Source organism: Spermophilus citellus, assembly GCF_964194105.1.
Source record: "Spermophilus citellus genome assembly, chromosome: 18".
Taxonomy (NCBI): Eukaryota; Metazoa; Chordata; class Mammalia; order Rodentia; family Sciuridae; genus Spermophilus; species Spermophilus citellus.
In genome coordinates, this window is record NC_138200.1 from 1,698,840 (window position 1) to 1,722,463 (window position 23,624).

The 23,624-nt window shown below is 49.5% G+C and overlaps 1 protein-coding gene across 1 annotated transcript; it reads right to left on the reverse strand.

The window, feature by feature from the left end:
* Positions 1-2,930: 2,930 nt before the first annotated feature.
* LOC308637311 (uncharacterized protein) lies at positions 2,931-22,290 on the reverse strand (the record flags this gene model as incomplete). Its single annotated transcript, XM_081273624.1, has 5 exons — positions 21,523-22,290; positions 16,058-16,145; positions 6,975-7,101; positions 6,728-6,823; positions 2,931-4,394 (listed from the first exon to the last, which is right to left on the reverse strand). Exon 5 carries the CDS (start codon positions 4,116-4,118, stop codon positions 2,931-2,933), a length of 1,188 nt encoding a protein of 395 aa, XP_081129750.1. The 5' UTR covers positions 4,119-4,394; positions 6,728-6,823; positions 6,975-7,101; positions 16,058-16,145; positions 21,523-22,290.
* Between the last annotated feature and the right edge of the window lie 1,334 nt (positions 22,291-23,624).

The following is a 23,624-nucleotide window of genomic DNA, read 5'->3' on the forward strand; positions in this document are numbered from 1 at the left end:
CTTTTGTTTCTGAGAAATACGGATTCGCGTAATATTCGCATAACGAACAGTGGACTTCCTACTTCCCATGCACTCACCTATCCCGGAATTATCATTCTTCTATTATTTAAAATTGGTCTGTTGGGGAAAAGCACATACATTACTTGAATTAGCTTCTCATGGTCCTAAGTTGCAGATGTTGCCATTACCAATTTGTACCGGTGCTTTGAGTCAGGGAATGACCCTTTGTTACATACATGGCAAACATTAGTTCTCTCACATCATAAATTTTGTACAGCCTAATGTCAGCTTCTGGGTTATGTGTAATGCTTAAGATCTGACTCAAATCAAGGGTATAGAAATATTATTCTACATCTTTCTTGTACTTAACATATTACACTCAAAACCTTAATCTTTTAGGTTTCCATTAGTGTACAAAGTACAGGTCAAGTTTTTCCAGTGAGCTAGGGTACCAATACCATTTAATCAATCCATCTCTTCTACACTGCAATGAACAGCCATTTTTCATATCCACAGGAAATCTGAAGGCTATATATGCTCTGCATGAGGCTGCTCATCCTGTAGCCTGTACCCTGGATCAGATGTGAAGAGGAGCTTGAGCCAGGAACAGTGGCACACACCTGTCACCCCAGCAGCTCAGGAGATTGGCAGGAGGATCCCAAGTACAAGGGCCAGCCTCAGCAGCTCAGGGAGGCACTAAGCAACTGTGAGGCCCTGTCTCAAAACATTAAAAAGGGGCTGGGGATGTGGCTCAGTGGTAGAGCATCCCTGGGTTCAGTCCCAAGCACTAAATAAAGACAGGGAAAAAAAAAAAAAAAAGAAGGAAGAGAGCGCTGGAAATCTCCATTTCTCTAGCAGCCAGGTGCTCTGGTTAAGAGCTTCCTTCACAGGGACCTCCATACTGTCAGAGGCAGCATCCAAGAGAAGACCCAAGAGCTTTGGGGCTTCAGAAAAAAATACCCCTACAGGGATAGGTTAACTGCTAGAGCGCACAGGACTCCACTTGGGAGTGACAAGATTCTAAAATTGTGGTGACAGTGACACAACTCTTAATACACTGAGAGCCACGCACTGTTAGCTCCAGTGATGCCTGCAGGCTTCCTCTTCTGCTGATGGCGGCACAGAGGTCTTATCCAAAATCGCATGGCATGTGAATAATTTCTCAACAGGGCTGCTACCAAGAGGAAACTCCCCCACAGCCTCTCCATCACTGTGTCCGAGTCCTCCCTTCAACACGAGGGACTCTGACACCTCTCACTCCACAGCCCCTATGTCTGAGGAGCAGGCACCCACACCCAGCACTCCCTAGCGCCTTCTTTAGATGGTGGCTCTCTGTGGCACCTGTGTTTGTCAAATAGTATTTAAGCTTTTGTTCTCTCCCACCAGTGTGTGAGGTACAGTTTTTGTCTATCTCCTACCCCAGAACATCTCCACTACCTAAAACTGTGCCTGGCACATTAGTAAGTGCTCAGTTAACATCAACTGAATGATTGCTAATGTCTAACCCAAACTACATTCCTCTCTATAACCACAAATTTAGGCAGATTTGTTGGACTCAAGAATGACACCTTAAAAAATGTTGGGATTTATATTATAATGCCAATGAATCTACATATTTAACTGGAGGAGAAATAGCTTTACCCAACTTTTTTTTTGTTGATACTGGAGAGTGAGCCCAGAGGAGCTTTACCATTGAGCTACGTCCCCACCCTTTTGAGGATCTCAAACTTGAGATCCTCCTGCCTCAGTGTCCCAAGCCACTGGGATTATTATACTTGTGCACCACTGCACCTGGAAACTTTTTACTATCTTAAAAATTTAAGATCTATATTCAGAATTAATTGCAGTATTTCTGCTTGGCTATGTCTTGTGAATCTCAGGAACAAGATAGGAAATTATAATGCAGGTTTTTTTTCCCCCTGGAGGGGGGATTTGGTGTTGTCTTGGTACTGGGGACTGAACCCAGGGGTGCTTAGCCACTGAGCCACATCCCCAGCCCTTTTTAGTTTTTGAGACAGGGTCTTGCTAAGTTTCTTGGGGTCTCACTAAGTTGCTGAGATTGGCCTAAAACTTGCAATCCTCCTTCCTCAGCATTCTAATCCGCTGGGATTAAAGGCAAATTTCTACAGCCATTAAAATACTCCAGAAATTGTCTGTGCTACTGTGTGTGTGTGTGTTTTCTTTCAAGGCTACTAACCTATCGAAGCTTCCTTCTCAGTTTTGCTAACACTACCCACTGGCTAGTCCAGTGTGCTTCCAGAAGCTTCTGTTCTAACTGGCTTATTCTAAGTCGAAGGTGAGGAAAGAACACCTGGGCTGCTGCCTGCACTCACATGCTTACAGAAGAGGGGAGCCGCGTGTTACCTTATGCATGGGAACCTTTCATTCTGAGAGTTCTCATGACTCAGGGGAGTGGAGGTTCCCGTCTGCTCTAAAGCCGCAGGTTTCTTACCTTGACCTATGGTTCTCTTTTTTGAAAATAGTTGTAAGAAAACTTTTACCTAAATGACTAGCAGTTATGTAGTGCCAATTGTATGTCAGGACTGTGTGCAAACCCTTACAAAGATGACCTCCTGTTTTTTAAAGTGTTTTAAATGGAAAAGAAATGGGAACATGTATTTTTATTTTAAAAGATTGAGCTGGAATCGTGTCACACTGTCCAAATGGAATTGGGTAGCGGACTGGAAACGGCAGTCTAGAGGCACGTGGAGGAGGCCCCCCCGAGGACCTGGTGGCTGGGCGCAGGGAGCGGGGAAGGGTTGGGGAGGCGGCTGCGGAGCGCGGAGCGCGCGCGCTGACTGGGCAGGATGCGCACTCTGCCTGAAGGCCTTCCCACAGGCTGCGCACGGTAGGGCCTTTCCCCAGTGTGGGTCCTCTGACGCCCCGTTAGAGGGGCCACCTGGCTGAAGGCCTTGCTGCGGTCCTTACACTCATGCAGCCTCTCTCGCATGGATTCTCTGATGCAGAGCCAGGGACTTAGGATGGCTAAAGGCTTTCCCACAAACGCCACACTCGAAAGGCTGCTCGCCGGTGTGACGGCATCCGTGACAGACCAGGGATGCCCTCTGTCCGAAGGTCTTCCCACACTCTGGACACTTGTGGGGCCTTCTGCCAGTGTGCACCCGCTGGTGCTGCACGAGGTGTGCCATCTGGCTGAAGGCCTTGCCACAGGCCCGGCACGCGTACGGCCTCTCCCCGGTGTGCACCTTCCGATGCTGCGCCAGGTGTGAGTTCTGGCTAAAGGCCTGGCTGCAGTCCTGGCACGCAAACGGCTTCTCGCCCGTGTGCACCCTCCGGTGGTGGGCAAGGTGGGTGCTCTGCCGGAAGGCCTTCCCGCAGTCCTGGCACGCATAGGGCTTCTCGCCCGTGTGGACCCGCTGGTGCACGGTCAGGGACGAGCTGTGGCTGAAGGCCCTCCCACACTGGCCGCACCTGTAGGGCCTCTCCCCGGTGTGGACCCTCCCGTGCTGGAGGAGCCCTGCGTGGTCCGTGAAGGCCTTCCCGCAGTCCGCGCAGTGGAAGGGCTTCTCCCCATTGTGGTAGTACCGCTGGTGCCGCACCACGGAGGCCTTCTGCCTGAAGGTCTTCCCGCAGTCCCTGCACCCGAAGGGCCTCTTCCCAGAGTGGACCCTGCGGTGGTGGGCCAGCGAGGAGCGGTCGCCGAAGGCCTTCCCGCACTGCACACACTGGAAGGGCCTCTCCCCGGTGTGCACCCTCCGGTGCTGCGCCAGGTGTGCGGGCTGGCCCAAGGCCTTGGCGCAATGCGGGCAGTGGAACGGCCTCTCCCCGGTGTGGACCCGCCGGTGCTGCGCGAGGTGAGCGTTCTGGCTGAAGGCCTTCCCACACTCGGCACACTCGAAGGGCTTCTCTCCCGTGTGGACCCGCCGGTGCTGGGCAAGGTGGGCATTCTGGCTGAAGGCCTTCCCACATTCGGCACACTCATAGGGTCTCTCTCCAGTGTGAATTCTCTGATGAAGAGTAAGGGTCGAAACTTTGCTGAACATTTTCTCACAGTCGTTACATTTCAAAAGTTTCTTTTCTCCATAGACTTGCTTGGGTTTTTGGGGAACTGAATGTGTTTTCTTATCTGTATCAAAATCACACCTTCTCTGCCCCATGGGAACAACCTGTGTTATATAAGACACTGTATTCTGATGACAATGGGTTCTGGATTTGGTAGAACGGTCTCTTTTCTCAACATGGGTATCTACATGAGTGACTGTCTCCTGACCTACCAGCTCCCTGTCCAGCAAGGGTCCACACTTCCTCAGAATGTGCACAACACTCAGGGTCACGGCTTGTCAGTCTTTCCATTACTGCAGCCTGGGATAATTTTTCCTCCTCCATGTCCCAATTTGGAGATGATTCCTTGGTCACCCCCACACACTCCAGGTCTGAAAGGTAGTAAGAAAACAAATGTGTCCTTTATGCAGTGCTAGAAGAATGGAAACCTTCAACATGAAAGCATGTGAATCAACCATGATGCCCACAGGAAGCACCTGCGTCTGCTGTTTGTGAAGCCAGCTGAGATGACACAGCCACCCCAGCACTCCGGGACAGACCCTGTGTGGCCGGGGTACTTACTGCGGCACCTTCTAGTCAAGATTTCACACCAACACTCACAATCGGAACTTGTCTGTGGTTTCCTTTTTCTGGTGCTTTTGGTAGATTTCAGCACCAAACATTATGCTGTGTTCATCAATCATTTTTCAAGCTCTTCTTTTTATTTTGTAAACTAATGTTTCAGATGATGGTTATATTTTCTCTAAGGGTCTCTTAGATAGACTCACAAAATTGTTTCAGGCTGTGACCTCTTTTCTTGGGAGAGGCATCCACAGACGATTTCCTGCATTTTGCTGGCAGAAATAGTCTGTTCAGATGCTCTCTCTCATGGTGTCAGCTGTGCCACTTTAGATTCTCCTTCATCCAGGTTTTCAAATTAACTAGAGGGTTGAGGAAAGCAGATGCATATTATTGTTTTTTTCCTTATATATTTGTGGGGTTTTATGTTTTCAATCATTTGTCCTGACGATTTTTATAGTTTACTGGTTTTCTAAAGAGGCACATATTTGATTTATTTGCATCAGATCTGTTTTATAATCATTTATTCCCACTTTTATCTTTAGAAGCAGAAGTCACTATATGTGAGTTATTTTGGTTTTCATTAAATTCACTTTGTTCTTGTTCTACTACCTTGATCTTATTTAATTACTTGTCAATTAATGTGCATAGTTATGGCCACATGTGACTTACTAACAATCCTCTTCCTGAAACTCTGAGAACTGAAAGCAGGAAGAGGTCACACAACAGGCCACAGAATAAACTTTGACCCTCTCAGATGAGGCTCATTCCCCTCCAATAGTTCTTTTGTTTTTGTTTCTTTGTTTTTGTTCCAGGGATTGAACCCTGGGACACTTAACCACTGAGCCACATCCCCAGCCCTTTATGATTTTTATTTTGAGACAGGGTCTCACTAAGTTACTTAGGGCCTTGCTAAGTTGCTGAGGGTAGTTTTGAATTGCAATCCTCCTGCCTCAGCCTCCCAAGTTGCTGGGGTTATGGGCAAACACCACTTCATTCATATATATATATATTTTAGTTATTGATATACCTTTATTTGCTTTATTTATACGCAGTGCTGAGAACTGAACCCAGTGCCTCACACATGATGCCAGGCAAGTGCACTACCGCTGAGCCCCATGTCTTTGTGTCTTTTATCTAAGTTTCTAAACCAGAAAAACTGCTCTAACACAAAGTGAGGAAATAAAAAGTTTTCTGAAGAAAACAGCCCCAAATGCCAGTCAGTACAAGGGGGAAAGGATGGGACACATGGGAAGAGTTAACACTCGTGAACTAATTTCTCCATCTTCCTTAGGAGTACCAAGGGAAATATTCTGAATTTCAGGTTAAAATACAGATAAAAAATATATAGACAAAGAGGTAACAACTTATAGAACTAAAAATATTTTCAATCAAGAGGTAGTGTGGGGGGGCTGGGGATGTGGCTCAAGCGGTAGCGCGCTCGCCTGGCATGCGTGCGGCCCGGGTTCTATCCTCAGCACCACATACCAACAAAGATGTTGTGTCCGCCGAGAACTAAAAAATAAATATTAAAAATTCTCTCTCTCTCTCCCTCTATCACTCTCTCTTTAAAAAAAAAAAAAAAAAAGAGGTAGTGTGGGATGAAACCAAATAAGAAAAAAAAAACATAATAAACAAAATAAGAATAATAAAAGAAACATCAAAGAGAAAAATAATTACAGGCAGAAGAAAGACTATAGCTATTATACATGTTAACATAATAAATCATCTTTTAAAGAAAAGAAAATATTTTAAAAATTAAAAAAAAAACATGAATTTGTCAAAGAATTCAGACATGTTTAAGGGCAGGGGTGAGTATAACAACATGAGCACGACTAGGAAATCATCAATAAACATAAGTCTGGAAAGAGACCCTGGCGCATACAGAGCATCAGTGGGGAAGAGAAGAGCTCTTAAAACATGGGATCAGAGGCTGGGGATGTGGCTCAGTTGGTAGGGTGCCTGCCTCGCATGCACAAGGCCCTGGGTTCAATCCCCAGCACCACACACACACACACACACACACACACACACACACACAAGTGGCACTAGAAGTGTCAACTTGAGAGGGTGTGAGGGGATTTTCCAACACACACCGGCAAAGATACTTGAGGACAGACTCAGCCTCTCACCACCCAGCACTCACCTGGGCACAGGCCCCTGACTACTTCTCCTGGCATCGTCCAGGGCTCCTGCTCCTGCTCCAGTAAGTGGACCACATCTGGTTTAGAAATGCAGAGACCTGCGTAGGAGACATGAAATTGGCCACGCTGTGGAGAGTCGAGAGTGTGACCCTGGACCAATGGTCCTGAAGAAGAGGGACACTGAGGGAAAGGCGACAGGCGACAGAGGCAGGCCCGGCTGCTGGGCAGGGCTGGGAGAGCGGCACTCACCCATGGAGACCAGGCTCCGGGAGGTCTCCAGCATCACCTTCCTGTACAGCCTCCTCTGAGCAGGGCTCAGCCACTCCCACTCCTCCTGGGAGAAGTCTATGGCCACGTCTGAGAAAGTCACTAAGCTCTAAAATGACACAAACATGGTCCTGCTCAGTCAGTGCTCACCACACCATGTGTTCTCTGGAAAATGGGCGTCCTGTTCCCACGGGGGGTAAGTCACTATGCCCAGATTCTAAATGACCCCGTCAGGAAGTTACTGGACGATTCTTCCGCCTACTCATATTGTACCTGCTGGGGAAGGACGAGCTGTTCTCCATTCTTCACTTGCAACTCTATGGCAGTAAGAGTCCATTCTCCCATAACAGCGTTGATCACACTCACAACAGGAGACAACCAAGTGCTAAAGAATGTCACCCACGTTAGGAGCAGGTTGAATCTCCACAGGGAGAAACTAAAGAGCTCTGGGACTGTGAGGGAGTTCCAAGAAAGGGGACTGACTGCCGAACAGGGTTTCCATCTCCACAATGTTTCTAAGAAATCTTAGTGATCTTGAGATGTTAAGAGGTGTGCCTAAACAATGAAAGGAAAAACCACCTAGCAAGATTCTTGAGATAAGAATATACTTGCATTAGGAGAGAGGAACATATCTGGGAAGCTGTCTTTCTATACTCTGCTGAAAGGCATCAGGAGACCAGGTGGCTAAGCCATGCTGGGCAGCCTGTTTGGTCACAGACTGCACTGGCCACCACAGGCATCCACCACGTGGTTGCCCAAGGTTTGCCCTTTCTTCTATGATTTTGCTTGTATCAACATATAAGTAAGAGTTTTAAATAAATACCACTTTTGAGTGCAACCAGAATTCAGACTCCAAAGAATTCAGACTCTGGCACTGACTAGCTGGGTGATCTTGGCCAAGTACATTAACTCCCCTGAGCCTCCATTTTCCCATCTGAAAAAAATGACAATTATTTTAGTACTTACCTCATGGCAGCCTTGTGAAAATTAAATGGAGGAACAGGTATAAAGTGCCTGGCACAAGATAATCATTCAAACATTGTTACCTATGATCATGGTGAAAAGAAGAGGGAGGGGGAAAGGAGGCCAAGAAGAACAGGCACAGTTTCTGGCTTGATCCTCAGTAAATAGTTCTGAGACTCTGGGACTTTATCCAGCTGCATGAAGCAACAGTCAAGACAGCCCTGAGTCCAAACCACCCAGGTCCAGGATGGAGTGACACAAGACAGCCCCAATCCAGGCCACACAGGTCCAGGATGGACCAACACAAGACAGCCCCAGTCCAGGCCACCCAGGCCCAGGATGGAGAGACACAAGACAGCCCCGAGTCCAGGCCACCCAGGTCCAGGATGGAGCGACAGCAAGACAGCCCCAAGTCCAGGCCACCCAGGTCCAGGATGGAGTGACACAAGACAGCCCCGAGTCCAGGCCACCCAGATCCAGGATGGAGAGACACAAGACAGCCCCGAGTCCAGGCCACCCAGATCCAGGATGGAGTGACACAAGACAGCCCCGAGTCCAGGCCACCCAGATCCAGGATGGAGTGACACAAGACAGCCCCGAGTCCAGGCCACCCAGGTCCAGGATGGAGTGACACAAGACAGCCCCGAGTCCAGGCCACCCAGGTCCAGGATGGAGCGACAGCAAGACAGCCCCAAGTCCAGGCCACCCAGGTCCAGGATGGAGTGACACAAGACAGCCCCGAGTCCAGGCCACCCAGGTCCAGGATGGAGAGACACAAGACAGCCCCGAGTCCAGGCCACCCAGATCCAGGATGGAGTGACACAAGACAGCCCCGAGTCCAGGCCACCCAGATCCAGGATGGAGAGACACAAGACAGCCCCAGTCCAGGCCACCCAGGTCCAGGATGGAGTGACACAAGACAGCCCCAGTCCAGGCCACCCAGATCCAGGATGGAGTGACACAAGACAGCCCCAGTCCAGGCCACCCAGATCCAGGATGGAGTGACAGAAAACAGCCCCAGTCCAGGCCACCCAGGTCCAGGATGGAGTGACACAAGACAGCCCCGAGTCCAGGCCACCCAGGTCCAGGATGGAGCGACAGCAAGACAGCCCCAAGTCCAGGCCACCCAGGTCCAGGATGGAGTGACACAAGACAGCCCCGAGTCCAGGCCACCCAGATCCAGGATGGAGCGACACAAGACAGCCCTGAGTCCAGGCCACCCAGGTCCAGGATGGAGCGACACAAGACAGCCCCGAGTCCAGGCCACCCAGGTCCAGGATGGAGTGACACAAGATAGCCCCGAGTCCAGGCCACCCAGGTCCAGGATGGAGCGACAGCAAGACAGCCCCAAGTCCAGGCCACCCAGGTCCAGGATGGAGCGACAAAAGACAGCCCTGAGGCCAGGCCACCCAGGTCCAGGATGGAGCGACAGCAAGACAGCCCTGAGTCCAAGCCACCCAGGTCCAGGATGGAGCGACACAAGACAGCCCTGAGGCCAGGCCACCCAGGTCCAGGATGGAGCGACACAAGACAGCCCTGAGGCCAGGCCACCCAGATCCAGGATGGAGAGACACAAGACAGCCCCAGTCCAGGCCACCCAGGTCCAGGATGGAGTGACACAAGACAGCCCCAGTCCAGGCCACCCAGATCCAGGATGGAGTGACAGAAGACAGCCCCAGTCCAGGCCACCCAGGTCCAGGATGGAGTGACACAAGACAGCCCCGAGTCCAGGCCACCCAGGTCCAGGATGGAGCGACAGCAAGACAGCCCCAAGTCCAGGCCACCCAGGTCCAGGATGGAGTGACACAAGACAGCCCCGAGTCCAGGCCACCCAGATCCAGGATGGAGCGACACAAGACAGCCCTGAGTCCAGGCCACCCAGGTCCAGGATGGAGCGACACAAGACAGCCCCGAGTCCAGGCCACCCAGGTCCAGGATGGAGTGACACAAGATAGCCCCGAGTCCAGGCCACCCAGGTCCAGGATGGAGCGACAGCAAGACAGCCCCAAGTCCAGGCCACCCAGGTCCAGGATGGAGCGACAAAAGACAGCCCTGAGGCCAGGCCACCCAGGTCCAGGATGGAGCGACAGCAAGACAGCCCTGAGTCCAAGCCACCCAGGTCCAGGATGGAGCGACACAAGACAGCCCTGAGGCCAGGCCACCCAGGTCCAGGATGGAGCGACACAAGACAGCCCTGAGGCCAGGCCACCCAGATCCAGGATGGAGAGACACAAGACAGCCCCAGTCCAGGCCACCCAGGTCCAGGATGGAGTGACACAAGACAGCCCCAGTCCAGGCCACCCAGATCCAGGATGGAGTGACACAAGACAGCCCCAGTCCAGGCCACCCAGATCCAGGATGGAGTGACAGAAGACAGCCCCAGTCCAGGCCACCCAGGTCCAGGATGGAGTGACACAAGACAGCCCCGAGTCCAGGCCACCCAGGTCCAGGATGGAGCGACAGCAAGACAGCCCCAAGTCCAGGCCACCCAGGTCCAGGATGGAGTGACACAAGACAGCCCCGAGTCCAGGCCACCCAGATCCAGGATGGAGCGACACAAGACAGCCCTGAGTCCAGGCCACCCAGGTCCAGGATGGAGCGACACAAGACAGCCCCGAGTCCAGGCCACCCAGGTCCAGGATGGAGTGACACAAGATAGCCCCGAGTCCAGGCCACCCAGGTCCAGGATGGAGCGACAGCAAGACAGCCCCAAGTCCAGGCCACCCAGGTCCAGGATGGAGCGACAAAAGACAGCCCTGAGGCCAGGCCACCCAGGTCCAGGATGGAGCGACAGCAAGACAGCCCTGAGTCCAAGCCACCCAGGTCCAGGATGGAGCGACACAAGACAGCCCTGAGGCCAGGCCACCCAGGTCCAGGATGGAGAGACACAAGACAGCCCCGAGTCCTGTGGAGGAAGCCTCGCCTATTAGTTGTGTTTCTGACCACTGAAGCACTTCACAGGGCTCAGGAGAACAGATGACTGGTTTCCGCTTAGACCCCTTCCAGCGCACATCCTCATTCCTCAGGTTCCAAAGTCCCTCTGGTAGAGGATCTGTCTGAACAATTCTTTTAGAATTCTAACAATAGATTCTCTTAGATTTCCTTCATATGAGAAAGTATTCCACGCTCAGTCCTGGAGGCTACTCTCAGGACCTGAGATTCTGGGTTGACAGTCTTCTGAGAACCTGTAAAAACCTGCACCCTGCCACGTGGCTTCCATGCTTCTGAGAAGTCAGAGTCACTCCAATCACTTCTGACCTGCATGTCCCGCACTGTGCTTCTCTAGCAGTTTTCTGAGATTTCTTTTTGTCTTTAGTTTTCAGCAGTTTTTTCTGAAGCTCCCAGGTAGGGATTTCTTTGAGTTTACCATGTGGGGGTTTGTTGACTTCAACGGTCCACAGGTTTATAAGTTTCACCAAAGTGAGACATTTTCAGCCACTGTTTCTTCAAATATTTGTTCCTCCACTCCACTTGCTTCATCCTTTTGGGATCCCCATGGTACCCGTCAGACTTCTGGTACCATCCCACAGGGCTGAGGCTCCGTGCCCCTTCTTCCTCTGTTGTTCACATGAGACAATTCCTGTTCATCTTCAAGGTCACCAACTCTCTTCTCTGTCACCTCCACCCTCCCGTTAAGCCCACCCAGTAAGTTTAATTTTGATTAGTATATTTTTCATTTCTTATTTACATTTTCCATTTCTCTCCTGAGATGTTTTATCTTTCCATTTTATAATAGGTGCTTTAGAGTATTTATCAGATCACACTGATGTATCTGCTGTCTCTTCCTTTGTGGATTAAGATGGGATTACCCCTGTCTTTTGGTAAGCTGAATAATTTTAGATGGGAGGCTAGACATTTTGGATATTATGTTTTTTTGGTTTTTTACAACTTTATTTATTTATTTATTCATTCATTCATTCATTCATTCATTCATTCGTGGTGCAAACCCAGAACCTCACAGGCGCAAGGCAAGGGCTCTGGAACTGAGCCACAACCCCAGCCTTTGGAGACTTGTATTTTTTTTTTTTTTTAAATACTATGAAGAATGTTGACATTTTGTATTTTGTTTTGGCTACAAGTTCCAACCAACCTTCTCTAGGTTTGTGTTTCAACATAAGTTCAACTTACACATACATGTACATGTGTCATGTACACAAAGAACTTAGTTCTTCAACAATAATCAAATGATGCCTTATTTTGGTAATCTTCATAGTATTTACCATATACCAAGTACTTTTATAAGCACTTAAAACATATTAACTCGTTAATCCTCACAACAATCCTATAATTAGATACAATTACTATTTCCATTTTTGTGGGGACAAGTGCATGGAGTACTGCATACATGGCATATTAAGGGTGTCTGAGTGGCAGGCCACTCCCCTCCTGCTAGGTGCCTGAGCAGCAAACCACTTACCTTGTAGGCACAGCCCTGGGTGTGAGGCCCTGTGCTGCAGTCCCTGTGCTTGCTCCATGGCCCACTCCTCAATTGGTCACTGCAAGGACAGTTGGCAGAAATTGCATTGGTGGCTGCCTGTACTCTGCCTAGCTACTGCCTGAATATATGTGCATGGTAACTGTGCAATAAAATCAGACCTGCTTCCGGCTGGGTCTCTGGAGGTCTTGATTAGCGACTTTGCAACCACACTCTCCTCTACCCTGTTCTGTGGACCTTCTCGCTGGACAAGAGAGAGCCCACGCACATTGCACACTTGAGAAGACTGAAATTAAACAACTGAAATTAATGTGACATACTTAGCATTTAGTGGAGTTAGAATTCATACCCAGGCAGTCTGGTTCCAGAGTCCACATTACAAACCTTTATGCCACTCTTAAAATGTTTTCCCTGGGTCGGGGATGTGGCTCAGTTGATAGGGTGCTTGCCTTGCATGCATAAGGCTCTGGGTTCAATCCCCAGCACCACAAAAAAAAAAAATTATTTTTCCCTGATAATGAACAACAATGTTGTTTAAAATATTTAGCTGGGCACATTGGCACACCCCTATAATCCCTGTGATTCGGGAGGCTGAGGCAAGAGTATCACAAATTTGAAGCCAGCCTCAGAAATTTAGCAAGACTCTGACTCAGAATAAAAACTAAAAAATGGCTGGGATATGGCTCACTGGTAAGAGTGTCCCTGGGTTCAATCCCTAGTACTGCTAAATAAATAAATAAAGGAAGGAAGAAAGGAATTAAAGAAAGAAATAAGGATGTATTTAAATGATCCAAGGAACAAGTCCCAATGGCAGTGTACCTTTTGGGGCACTGTACCTAAGAAAAACTGTCATGCTATTACCATGAATCGCTCATTATGTCTTTGCTATAAAATAAAAATAATGGAGGGCTGGGGATATAGCTCAGTTGGTAGAGTGCTTGCCTTCTATGCACAAGGTCCTGGGTTCAATCCTCAGCACCACACACACACACACACACACACACACACAAATAAATAAATAAATAAAAATAATTGAACAATTCCAAATTATTTTTATTTGATTGATTTTCCAAGTTTATATATTAAATTTGATGATTTCTTATAATAATCAATTTGCTTAAAATTAAACCAGAGAAACCAAAAGGTAAAGACACTGAGAAAGATCAAGATGCAAGAACACTTTTGGCCAAAAATCTCCCTTACAAAGTCACTCAGATTGAATTAAAAGAAGTGTTTGAAGAGGCCATGAGGATAGGATCAGTCAACAAGGATGGGGAAAGGAGAGGGACTGCTCACATGGAATTTAAGACAGAAGGTGATGCAGAAAAAAACACTGAAAGCCAAGCAGGGGACAGCGATGGACGGGCAATTTGCTTCCCTCTACTAGACTGGAAGAGAAAGGTCAAAATTAAGACTACAAAGGTGGAAAGAACACCACTTGGAGTGGTGATCAAAACTCTGGTTTTAAGCAACCTCTTTTACCCTGCAACAGAAGAAACTCTTCAGGAAGTGTTTGAGAAGGCAACTTTTATCAAAGTACTCCAGAACCAAAATGGCAAATCTAAAGTGTATGCATTTGTAGAGTTTGCTTCGTTTGAAGATGCAACAGAAGCTTTAAATTCTTGTAATAAAAGGGAAATGGAGGGTACTGTAATTAGGCTGGAGTTGCAAGGACCCAGGGAATGGCCTAATGCAGGAAGCCAGACATTGAAAACGCTGTCAAAGGTCGGCCTGAGGATACCACCCAAGAAGCCTTAAAGGAATCATCTGACTGCTCTGTTCCTGCAAGGATAGTCAATGACCAGGAAACTGGGTCCTCCAAAGAGTTTGGTTTTGTAGACTTCAACAGTGAAGAGGATGCCAAAGCCGCCAACGAGGCTGTGGAAGACGGGAAACTGATGGACACAAAGTTACCTTGGACTGGGCCATGCCTAGAGGGAAAGGTGGCCTTGCGGGTCGTGGTAGAAGCAGAAGAGGCTTCTGAGGTAGGGTTGGTGGCCAAGGAGACAGGGGGAGGAGGAGACCACAAGCCACAAGGAAAAAAGACAGAGTTTGAACAGTTTCTTCTGTCCCTCTTCCATTTGAAAGAAAGGACTCTGGGGTTTTTAACTCTGAATGACAGAGCCCTCTGAGGACCTTCTAAGACAGTGCACGGTCCTATGGTCTACTTGGAAATCCACACAGATGACATTTCAAAAGGAGGTACCCTGTTGGATATGACAGGATGTTCACATGAACTTTTTAAAGAGATGACTGACACAGCTTACCCTTATCTGTAAGTTTTGAATTTATATTGTTTCATCTCACACACAAAACTGTTTTTTTCTCTACAAATAGTTTTTTGTTTTATTTTTGTATTAGGAGGTTGTAAAGGAAAGCAAAATGTTTTATGATTTTTGCTCCAGTGACATTAGAACAAATTGAAAGTCCTAATCTCTGGTGCCAGACTTGTAAAAATAATGATAATAATAATCAATTTGCTGACGGAACTATCAGTTTATTCAGAATATAAATTAAGTTTAATTTATATTAAACTTAAGTTTAAGCTTCTACTACTGGTCATAAAAATGTTAACAATAAAAATAATATTAAAGTAAAGTAAGTTTGAGAACAATAAAAAACTAGAAATTTTGTCAAAGAAAATTATCAGAAATGAGAGAAAAAATTCAACCACAAGAGTAATCACTGTAACACAATTAAACAGCAAAACGCTGACCACAATTTACCAACGGAACAACAACTGGCAGATTAAATAGTGTGGTGTTTACCCTAGAGAGAAAAGAGGATGTAGAGTTTCCCTAGCATTTTAAGATGACCCAGGCTGCACAGTCAGGTGGGAGGGGAACCTGCATCCCACCTGTGACTGTAGATCTCCTCTGCGGCCTTCAAGATGAGACTCAGGAACCCTTCCTCTGCCGCATGCTCCCAACCCTTCCCCTCTGGGTCTGAGCAGGACTGCAAGTCACAGCCCACACAGGGATCCCTGTGCAGAGGTGAGAGCTAGAGGGAGAAGAGCCCTCTTGACAGATGGTGTGGTCCTCACCAGTCCAGGAAGGGCCCTTTCCTCCCATTCCCCCTGGAAGCACCGTGGGGTGTCAGCGGCCCTCCCACCACCCCACAACATTATCACATCATATGCGTCTGCTGCCTTTCCATTTCTCTAAGAAACAACAAGTTCTTGGGGAGCCACAACAGAGACTTAGGGGCCAGACACAGTGGCATTAAAAATCTCCTTAGAACTGTTCTTCTGCTTCGTCGGATGCCTAAAGAAAGACTAAGTACAAAGAAAGGGCTTACACTTGGTCATTTCTTGAATGGAAAACATAAACACCAAGGAGGAAGAAGAGGAAGAACCTCCGAGAGTCCACTGGACCCTTTGAGTCTGTCCCTGAAGTCTCAGCATTCACCAGAAATGCAAGAAATGGGAAACAGGCCCCAAGATGGAACTGTTTTTGTTTTGTTTTTTGAGACAGGGCCTCACTAAGTTGCTCAAGCTGCTCTCGAACTTGCATTCCTCCTGCCTCAGCCTCCTAGTTGCTGGGATTATAGGTATGCACCACCATGCCTGCCTGGAACTCTTAAATAGACAAGTTTCAGAAAAAAAAACAAACTGAGCAAAATCAGGAAAAGTGAGACTTTAGTGGGGAGAAAGGGGTCACTAACTCACCGGGCACATGGCTTTAACAAGTTCAGTTCTTGTCACCTCCACTTCTTGCTGGCTCTTTATTTGGAAAAGGGCCTTGCCTCAAGCAGAGCTGGAAGAGGAGAGAGTTGTGAGAGACCAGGCAGCACTAGGAATCACAGCTTAGAAACCCTCCCTGACCTTCAGCCGCATTTGCTTTTGTCCCCATCCCCACTCCATCTCCACAGACCAGATACCCACAGGAGAATTTGTAGCCTACAACTAGGGTTCCCCTCTGCTCTGGGTTTTCAGGTTGAACACAGCCAGTCCCTCTTCGTGCCTCTCTCTCTCAGCCACCTATTCACTAACAGATTTATGAGGTATGCTACATATATTAATCATCTCTTTTAATCTCCACAATCATCAAAGTAGAGGATATTGTCACCATTTTACAAAGGAAGTCTCTGGGCAAGTGAGAGCTTTTATGTAGTTACACAGCTCATAATAGTAAGAATCAGTCAACAACCTAAGTCTTCCCGACTCTACCACACAAATTAATTGCTTGACACCAGAAAATATGCCCTCTTGCAAGAAACCAGGATTTGTCCAGATTCTACATGATGAATCCGTTGGAGAATGCCACTGTTCCCAGAGAGAGGCCTTACCTTTGATGCGACAAAACATCCTTGAGTGCAGAAAACTGTTCCAACAAAACTGTCATGAGACCTAAGTTGTCGTTTTGCTTTTGAGGCAATCTGCAGCTTTGATGAAGCTCCTCCATAACCTTAGCCATTCTTTTAATCAGGAAGAGGACAGTATCTAAATGAATTCTGGCTTCTTTCCCCAAAATTCCATTGCCTTCTAAAAGGATACTACAATGATGATAATAAGAATGAACTCTTACTTAGAACCATAAAGTTTAATAAATCTCCAAACTCACTTAGTGGAAGTTTGAAGATCTGAACTCTTAAAAATTATTTCCAGTCTCAGGTGTTTCTGCAATTGTCAAAAGTGGCTGGGAATACCTACTGCAGACAGTTACTGAGGGACAGTACAGAAGGGGCTCTGGAGGGCTGGGGGTGGAGCTCAGTGGAGGAGCCTGTGCTAGCATATGCAAGGCCCTGGGTTCAAACACCAGCACCCAGGAGGAAAGAAAAAAAAAATCCTAGAAGGGGCTCTGGAGTCAGCCTGTCCTGGATCTGAATCCTGGTTCTTCAACTTATTAGTGATTACTTGTCTTCTCATCCTCATCTGTAAGGACAGGTGGTCCCCACTTTATAAAGTCGTGCCTTTGCTGTTAACACTCCCAGAGGTCTTCAACAAGGTCTGGCACAGAGGCACTCATCAAAGGTTAGCCATTCTAACCCCACGGCGGAGAGCAAGCAAAGAACAAGGGCTAGGTGGCTAGGAGCAGCAATTTGTCCCCCTCTCTTTAATGACCTGGAGACAGTGACAGAGGAAGTCGGAAGGATGGGAATAGTCTCTGGCACTGACTCGCAGGTGGACGAGACGGAATCGCTCCGCATTTCGAGGTGAAGTGCGAACCCTGCGTCCCTCCGCAGACCAATTCCCTGGTGGACGGGACAAGCACCCCAGAAGGAAAATCCTAAACGCTGACAGGGTCGCGCTAGAGCAGCCGAGGACCCGGAGGACGCCGGTAACGGGGAGCATTCTCGTGTTGGCGCCCACGACCTGAACTGGGGGGCACACCTGGTGAGGTGACGCTGCGAGTCACGGTCCCCTTGCGAACTCGCTCCACGCTCTGGACCAAGGTGAGCCACCAACCCCGCGGACTCCGGCATCCACCAGCCCTGGAGGCCAGGGACAGCCTCCCCCAGTACTCGGACCCCAAAGGACAGCACCCAGGCCTCCATTTCCACTCTCTGGGGCGCACCCAACCCACCGTCTCTCAGCTCCGGCGAGTTCCCAGGTCTCCGCGCCGCCCCTCCGTCAGGCGGGCGAGCCCGAAAAGCCGGAAAGGCCGCGGCCGCAACCCCTCGCGATGCCTCCCAGGGCCCCAGGCTCCGGCCCACAGGGACGACGCAGGGCACCCGGGCGACCGCTCCCGGAGCCCCGCCGACAGCTCCCACCTCCCGCTCGGCCCCTCCCCATGGCCCGGACCGGCCACCGCGCCAGACTCGCTCAGCCCCCGGACCCGAGGCTTCCAGTCGCGGCCGGAAGTGCATGTGTCCTGCCGCTTGGTGCCCTGGGAAGTGTGGTCTCGGAGGCGGCGGCCGGAAGTGGGGAAGCCGGGCGCCTGTGTGCTGCGCGCCGGGTGGGCCGGAGGGAGGGGCTGCGCTTTTCGGGCCGGGGCCAGGACACAGGCGCTCGCGGGACACGCGAGGCCCGGGGCGGCGGGCTCTCCTCCCGACGGGGCGGGGAGCTGGACGCCTGGGCTGCGCGCCTGACTTCCGGGCGCCCGCTAGCACTGAGATTTCCTGGTGGGCGTTTCCTGCCCCCCAGCACGGTGCTCGGACGCGGTCCGCGGGCGGAGGACGACCCGGCACTGCCCGGCCTCCCAGCGAGCGCCCCCGAGGCCCGGGCTGCCTTCCCCGGCCGGCCCGCTGCGCAGCAGGGCCAGGCTCCGCTCGTCGCTCGCGCGGCGTCAGCAGGCGGAGCGGGACGGGTGCTGAGCGCCCTGCGGCGGAGGCCTGGGAGCCGCACCGCCGGCCGAGACCCCTGCAGGCGCCCCCCACCTCTGCCTGGCCACCGCTCGGCCGAGCTGGCCGAGAGGTCGACCCGAGGACACCGCCCTCAGCCTGACCTGAGGCCGCGGCGAGGGTAGCTCCGGCCCGCAGGACGCGCCGGGCTGCGCGCCCTGGGTTCCCCACCATCGCTGCTCCCCCTGAGAGCGGGCTGCACTGGGCATTCCTTTCCATCCAGTCAGGCAGATGCAGAGGTGAGGGGTTGCCCCTCTGATCCAGAGTACAGAAAGACCCCAGCTTACATCGGGGCCCCTCCTCCTGCCCATCTCTTGCAAGGACACCATTTACCATGTTAGGAGCTGCCCTGTAAAGGGTGGCACATGGAAAGGAACCGTCCAACCCAAAGCCAGAGGGAACTGAGGCCGGCCAACAGTTAGGGAGTTTGGATTCTCCTCCAATGAAGCCTTCAGATAACTGCGTCCCTGGCCGACAGCATGACCACGGCTTTGGAAAAGACCCTGGACTAGAGGTTCCCAGCTCAGCTCTGCCTGGATTCCCTAGGGGGAGAACTGGGATGGTCAACAGCTGTCTCTCTGAGCCACTCAGGGGTCATCTCTTTCAGGAACAGTAGATAACACCGCCACAGCTCTTCTTCTATGACTTGGTGAATTAAAATAGAAAGTCAGTTGTCAAACACCATATTGATTAGGATTACAGTAACTGCTATTACAATTGAAGCCCAGATATCAATACCTTACCACAATATAAGTTTTTTTCTCATAATAATCCATTGCTGGTGGTCTTAGGTGAGCAACTGCTCTCCTCCAAATTTTGGTTTAGAGACACGGAGGTCTCCCATCTTTCAGCTTTGTCATTGTATAACATAGACTGTTCTCCCAGTGGGACAGAACATCCTGTTTTCAGTAACCAGGTCCCAACTAACATGTCACTTCTATTCCCAGGAAAGAAAGTTTATAGCCACAACTAGAAGCAAGTGTGGGCAGGAAACAGGATATGCCAGGCAGTCACAACTCGGAGCCAACTCCGGACAACAGAAAAGGAAGCACAGACTTGTGATCCTCTAGTCACATCATAGATACCCTTAGCCAAACCCACCTGTGACCTGGGGACCTCCATGCAGCTGGTGTAAAGTACCCTCCAGTAAGGACTCCTCCACAAGCCCTCCCCAAGTGCCAAGCCCCCCGGCCAGTGACTCCTGAGCACAGGTGAGACCGAGTGCCCTGCGGTGGAGTAGTGGGTGTTCTGCTGGGTTGGAACCCAGGGCCTCACACATGCTCCATGGAGGGCAAATACCAGAAATCAGAACCTTTTGGAGTTCAAGATTGATCATGACTACTCCACCATCTTCTTGCAGTTACCTGCCACCCTGTAATCCAGCTGCTGACACAAAAGCAGCGTCTCACAGGAAGGGAAGACTCCATGTCCGGAGGAGACCGGGCCTCACATGCTGGTGCTCCTCAGCCCCAGGATGAACGGGGAGGCTGCTGGCCTCGCTGCAACTGACATTCAGGACTGACATGGCCCCTCCAGCCTGGTAAAGCCTTCAAGTCCCTCAGGTTCTTAATACTGTGCAGAGTAATTTATAACTTTAAATACACTTTGAGAAATGATCCTACATTTCTGATGGCATGACTGGTAAAGGATAGTGAGTAAGGATAGTAAATATATCTGAATATTAATTTTTTTCTGTATTCCACATTACAGGTCATATTGAATTCTGGTTTTGGGCTACCATCCCAGCAATATTGTTGAGGGACAATTAAGTTTTCAGTCAAAACGGGAAAAGGTAAGAATTAACTAGTAGGTTTCTTAAGGATGGGGAGGGTCAAAGTTTTCTAAGATCCTTGAGTCATTTTTGTTAATACCTTTTAGTTGTAGATGGACATAATACCTTTACTTACCTATCTTTGTGTGGTGCTGAGGATGGAACCCAGGGCCCCACACATGCTAGGTGAGCACTCTGCCACTGAGCTACACCCCAACCCCTTAAGTCCTTCTTGATAGCCTTATTGCATGACATAATGGAGATGGCACTGGAAATCCATCATCATAGCTCAGCAGCCAAAGGCACCTGCTGACGGGTCTGGTTTTCAGAGGGAAGCCATGGTTGGAAACAGAGACGTTTCCCAGCATAGACATAAAGGTCTGACTTCAGTTTCTTATGGTCAGAATTTCAATCAGCCTTGAGCTGTGACTTTTAATTATATGATTTCATTATAAAACAAGTTATCACAACGATTTTGGAAGTAGCATCCCTCACATCACTTTCAGTTTTGGGTAGGTGCCTTTCAGTCCCGAATGCACAATGAACTTATGATCCTGCTATGTAAGAAATATCCTTTCCCACTCATGCATGGTAGCACATGCATGAATCCCGGGGAATAAGGAGACAGAGACTGAAGGATTGCAAGTTCAAGACCAGCTGGGCAACTTAGTGAGACCCTCAGTGACTTAGCAAGACCCTGTCTCAAAACACAAAGGCCTGGGGATGCAGCTGGGCACAATGGCACGCACCTGTATTCCTAGCTGCTCAGGGCTGAGACAGGAGGATCACAAGTTCAGGACCAATTTCTGTCTCTTGATCTACACTCTGCTTCTTTATAGCCTGATAATCATTTTCTGTTATAGCTTCTGTATTAGCTAGCTTTCTTTGAGAACAATAGAACCTGAATTTAATGTAAAGTTAGAAATTAAATATTAGAAGAATACAAATGGCTTAAAGATTTAAAGAAGTAAAAAACCAAGGTGTGAGAAGGCAGGGCCCCAGTGACAAATGCAGGGACCTTCAGGTGCTGCCAATGGGTGCCTGAGTCCAAGCCCTTGAAGCCCAAGAGTGACACCTACGCAGTAAGAGCTGGCACAGTGGGCGTCCGAGCCCGTGGCCGTGACTCCTGGCTGATGGCAGGCACTCCTGTGGACCGGCAGTTCATGAGGAGTCATGCTGGCCCCGCTCCATCCCTTCTCCAGTGAAACAGTGAGACGTCTGGTTGGCTTGGCCACAGGTGTGTGTGACTGCCGCTCACCAGAACAGGAACACTGAAGAGGAGGAGGGCTCGGAAAAGCCTGGCGCGGAGGCCGAGGACCCAAGTTCCAGGCCAGCCTCAACAACTTAGGGAGACCTTGTCTCAAAACAAAAGGGCTAGAAACATCATAGTTCAGTGCGAAAGCTTCCATGGATTAAATTTCCAGTACCAAAAAGGAAAAAAGCTAGGAAAAAATGTGTTGAAGAAAAAACATACCAGCATGTAACCGAACGTGGGTATGTGCACACATACATGCTCACATGTATCTATGTGCTCGATATCCCTGTAGGCTCTGACTATAAGATCAGTACATACGTGAGGTTCTGCAAATTACATTTCATGTAGTAACTGGGGACAGGTCTTTACAGAAGTGTACGTGGAGCTTAAACCCTACCAACTGTAAACTTCAGTATTAAATATCAACTTAATCAATATGCCCCCCCAGGACACAGAAATCCTATTGTCATGATTTCTAAGATTCTGCAATAAACATCACATGTATTCCAATGAGACCAAGTTCCTAGACCTGGCATGACTCTCAAAAGCAGCACACACTTACAATGTGGATAGGTCATGCCACGTTGCCGTCTAAAAGGCAGGATACAGATTTACACTGCTAGTGACAAACAGGACCTGTTTTCACACACGGACACCAGGAGGGGATGTCATTCAAACTTTAGATTTTAATCCAAGAGTCAATGTGGTGAGCCGCTTCGGCGGACTGTGGTCGCCATTACAAGATGGCGCTGGCCTCGTTGTGGTCTGTGACAAACAACTCCTTATTTGGGAGAGTTGGCGCATGGTTCTTTAACACCCTATGAGAAAGCTCCACGTGGCAGCTTTGCATTGGGCCTTGGGATACTTTATTAAGGCTGGGAGGGGCTTCCGGGGGGTAGTAGAAGAAAGTTCGAGGATCCGAATAAACGGCTGAAAGAAGATTCCTGGTGTTGCGTCTTCCTTGCGGGCAAGGGGGTCGCGACAAGTGGTGCCGAAACCCGGGACAACCAGGACTCTCAGTCGTCAGGGGTGGTGCACCAGATCGTCCCGGTGAGCGGGACCCCATCGTCCCGGTGAGCGGGACCCCATCGTCCCGGTGAGCGGGACCCCATCGTCCCGGAGAGCGGGACCCCATCGTCCCGGTGAGCGGGACCCGCAACCAAAGCGGAATCAGCTCCTCTACAAAGAAAGAGAGAGCCTCATATTTTATTGCAGCTGCACTGTGTACTTTCATTGTTGTTTTCTGTGTGCTTTCATTTTTGTTTTCTGTGTCTGTTTTGTTGTTGTGTCATGGGTGTCACATCTTCAAGTCCACTTCTTCTGGCCCTAGACGGCCTGTTACGCTCCAAGGGCCTGAAAGTGAGACATAGCACTTTACAGAGATTTTTACAGAAGGTGGATATTGCTGCACCGTGGTTTGCATATTCGGGCAGTCTTACTATACCTAGTTGGGATAAATTAGGCAAAGATATAGATTTTGCTTCTGAGCAGGGCATATTAGAGGGTGGGGTGATACCTCTTTGGAAAATAGTCCGTAGTTGTCTCACAGATGACAGATGTCATGACGCACTTACTAAAGGACAGGAAGTCCTAGAACAATTACATGAGGAGAGATCAGAGACGGCAGGAAGTGAGGTATCTCAGGGGGATGGGAGCGTGCGGAGCGTGAAACAGGGGAGGAGACGATTGTCTCCGGCAAAAGGTGAGGTATCTCGGGAGGATGGAAGTGTGCGGAGCGAGAAGCAGGGGAAGAAACGCTTGTATCCAGATCTCAGTGCGCTGCGCACACCCCCATGTGAAAGTGGGTCAGAGGAAGAGGAGGATGAGGAGGAGGAGCTTGGGAGGCTGTCTCGCCAGCTAGGGAGTTTAGCTGTAGGAGAAGGAAACAAAGATAGACAGGGGCTCAAGAAATGTGATCCTCCGGAT